This window comes from Gymnodraco acuticeps, unplaced genomic scaffold, assembly GCF_902827175.1.
Source record: "Gymnodraco acuticeps unplaced genomic scaffold, fGymAcu1.1, whole genome shotgun sequence".
Classification (NCBI taxonomy): domain Eukaryota; kingdom Metazoa; phylum Chordata; class Actinopteri; order Perciformes; family Bathydraconidae; genus Gymnodraco; species Gymnodraco acuticeps.
In genome coordinates this window covers 8,905,943-8,909,639 of record NW_022990238.1, presented here as the reverse complement: position 1 = coordinate 8,909,639, position 3,697 = coordinate 8,905,943, and the positions used below count along the sequence as shown (strand labels likewise).

At 38.4% G+C, this 3,697-nt stretch overlaps 1 protein-coding gene across 1 annotated transcript; it reads right to left on the bottom strand.

Annotated features, from left to right (window-relative positions):
- Nucleotides 1–398: 398 nt before the first annotated feature.
- On the bottom strand, nucleotides 399–3,090 carry rpl19 (ribosomal protein L19). Its single transcript, XM_034220329.1, has 6 exons — nucleotides 3,030–3,090; nucleotides 2,558–2,655; nucleotides 1,708–1,830; nucleotides 1,370–1,490; nucleotides 762–872; nucleotides 399–588 (listed from the first exon to the last, which is right to left on the bottom strand). Exons 1-6 carry the CDS (start codon nucleotides 3,032–3,034, stop codon nucleotides 471–473), a joined length of 576 nt encoding a protein of 191 aa, XP_034076220.1. The 5' UTR covers nucleotides 3,035–3,090; the 3' UTR covers nucleotides 399–470.
- Between the last annotated feature and the right edge of the window lie 607 nt (nucleotides 3,091–3,697).

The window sequence follows — 3,697 nt, the reverse complement described above, 5'->3', positions numbered from 1 at the left end:
ATAGAAGGCAGCCGGTTTCAGTGGAAGATCCACTGAAAACGACATAGTATGCACCAAATGAATCAGACACAATTAGTGACTAGCTGGTGAACAGTAGATATTAGGAGGTAAACATTAGAGTCAATACAGACTAAGAACACAGCTCTGAGTAAATATTAGATTTATTCCAGGTGGCCAAAATATTACTTTTTATTACACTAAAATTAGATTTTTATAAGCTGTAAATTAGGTATTTATAGCAAAACAAAGCTAATTAAAATGAGATTTTCTAAAACTAATTTATGATTGTCTCAATCATCTCATGATTACTATGGGTGTCAGCTTTCCAGCTTTTCAAACTATTTGCCCCCGCTAATCAGGTATTCACTTCATGAGGAAAGAAAGTACACATGATCATCTGTGTTTTTATGTACACTTTTATTGTCAACACTTGACAGGTGGCAGTGTCAGGCAGGATTGACGGATCCACATTACTTCTTGGTCTCCTCCTCCAAGGTCTTGATGAACTCCTCCTTCTTGATCTGGAGACGCTCCTCTCTGCGCTTGCGGGCCTCCTTCGTCTTGTTACGACGAGCCTCGGCCTGATCACTGTAGATAGGCAGAAAGATGTTAGTATGTAACGATACATTTTAACATCAACAAATTGAGTTGATGCATCCTTACTGCATAATTTAAAGATTTTTATCCAAACACTTTCAGAATAAATGCAGCTTTTCTGTGGACAGGAAAAAACAACAACACAGGGATGGTTTAAGACTTACGACAGGAGCTTTCTGCGAGCCTTGTCTGCCTTCAGTTTGTGGATGTGTTCCATAAGGATGCGCTTGTTCTTGAACACGTTACCCTTGGCCCTCAGATAGAGGCTGTGGTACCTGAGAGACAGCGAGGAAAAACAAATATTAAAATACACAAACTGATTACAAAACGGTTGTCAGGTGCACCAAAAATGTGATGTGAGCTTGTGTGTAATACCAGCATTGTCAACGAGCTTTACTGAGCTCATCTCATGATTTGCCAACACCTTCAGAGGAATGGTTAGTGTAACATAGGCCCAGGGTCACAGCAGAATGTCATGATTACAGAGATTAGTAGTGGATACCAATACCAGGTAAATTTGACAATTTGTTATACCAATTCAATACTATGGTACAACAAAAAAACAACGAACTTCTACATTCCTTTGTTGCAGTACTGTTTTGAAACAGTCCCATGTCCAAAATCTATTTCATATTGCTATCACAAGAAATGTATACGAGCCATTTTAGAAATATTGAGCCAACAACCTTGGACTCTAAAATAACAAGACATGCCAAGAGACTGGCCACATCAATAAAGGCAGACACAAATAGTGAAGATGTCCTGAACCTACATATGCCTGTCGATCTTCTTGGCCTCCCTGTAGCGACGCAGAAGACGACGCAGGATCCTCATGCGGCGCATCCAGCACAACTTCTCTGGCATACGAGCGTTGGCTGTACCCTTTCTCTTACCTGGGAAAAGGGATTAAGTCCAGTCAAGTTACCTTAACTATCATAATATTAAGAAGTCTGACAAAACAATCATTCCACAAGACTTGCTAGTAAATATTAAAAACATTGCACTGCTAATTAATTCAGAAATGTAATCAAATCATAACGTAAATATTAAAACAGAAAGCCTGGTGAATGACTTTACTCTGCAAAGTATAACATGGCGATTTAAACTCACCAGTTCCCATGTGTCTCCCCTTCCGACGTGCCAGCGTGTTCTTGCGGCAGCGGGCACGGGAGTGGACCGTAACAGGTTTGCGAATGATAAGACCATCCTTCACCAGTTTACGGATCTGCTGGCCTGAAGACAGAAGGAAACAAGTGAGCTACTGGGATGAAGCGATTCATCATCAGGAAAGAGAAAAAAGTATGTTACGTTGCTCATTATTTAGCATTTTTTAGGAATTAGTTAATTTTAACAATCAGGAGTACATCATTTTAAAACTATCAGCAAAACTTGTAAAATACTTTAACCTTTAAGAGCCATGGAGACCCAATTTAGTGCATTTAGAGTTATCGGAGAAATCTCGATATATCAAATTGAAACAGTACTGTTTTCATGTTAAGAGGGTCCCATGTTATTGAGCTTTTATGTGTTCATAATATGGTTTAAGGTTTTCAGGAATGTATGTTTCTCTAGGGCAAATGATGACCAGCCACCCAAAGGTTAGTAGGCACGTTATTTTTTAACCATTTGTCTGGTTCTGGATAAAGCAATATAATAACTATTAAAATACACTTTAGGTATGTTATTACCTTTTGAGCTCCTGTTTAATGATGTTGGCGTCAGTGACTACTTCTTTACTCGTCAAAGAAATGCGTTTTAGTCATAGTTGACTCAATATAGTTATGAAGAAACTTTGACTTGAGTACCGTTTTGTTTACTGCATTTAAACCTGTATTCGCACCATGTAACACCGGGAACATGCATTTATTAAGACAGGTCATCTCAGATTTTCAGTAGGCCTAAGTGGTGAAGCATATAATACGACTAGCAAACTAAAATGGTGACTTGTTGCTTTACTTACGAGAGTTGGCGTTGGCGATCTCATTGGTCTCGTTGGGATCCAGCCACACTTTCTTCTTGCCGCAGCGAAGAACGCTCGAAGCCAGCCTCTTCTGGAGCCTGAGCACACACACACATAACTCAGATTAGATACCCAATAGTTACTTTATCGTATTCTGCTGTCTTTTGTGTATCAAACGTAATGTCAAAATTGAAAAGTTTCATGACTGTCGATGAAAAATGCCAGTGGCTAAAATCGCCGTTAGCCTCGCAGCTGACAGCCAGCCGAATTTACAACATGGCTTCTCAGTCTGCTACAACGTGTTACACAAGGCCGCGTTAAAATATAGGTTTCTGTTTTGATAATTACACCAAAGCTTTATCTGACGATGAAGAGGGAATGCATGTGTCTTATTTGATTGATATGGGGTTTACATATGTGCATTTTAACAGTTAAACGATTAGTTTTTTTGTTCATTCGGCAATGGTCCTACCTCATGGCTGCTACTTCAGTGGGAAAAGGAAGGCTTGAGAGACGGACTGGAACCTACCATTATGGAGGAGAGTCCATCTCTGAACGCGAAACATCTCTGTTAACCTAGACTACAAATGGCATTATAAATAATATGTTCATTAGAAGTAGTGTACATCTTTGCACTTACGTATAGATAAGATTGGTGGAAAAAGATGCCGACAATGGAAATGTGGAGATTTGAAATCTATGATCACCCCTCTTAAATAGAATGGTACAGATCAGTGTTTTTACAGTGCATTATGGGTAAGGTTGGGTGCATTCTGCTGTCGAACACATGAGGACGCTGTTGAATCCAGTTTTCAGTTTAAACTAAAAAACACAACATTACACGTTATCAGGAATATTTGCAGTAGGCATATGTTTTATACAATGCATTTGTACAACGAGGGCCAATATTCTTAAATGATAATATAACATTTCTAATTTTACCATATTTTGTGTAATACTTGACGTAAAGCCTTCAACAACCTTCAAAAAGAGATGATAAGGTTGCACAATGTAAATAAAAACACAACAGTATAACTAACAATGATGCAACTCAATAAATAATACTAATAGAGGGTTATTTTATTATTATATTGTAATCTGTGTTTGTTTACCATCATACATTGATGCTAAATGCCTTCC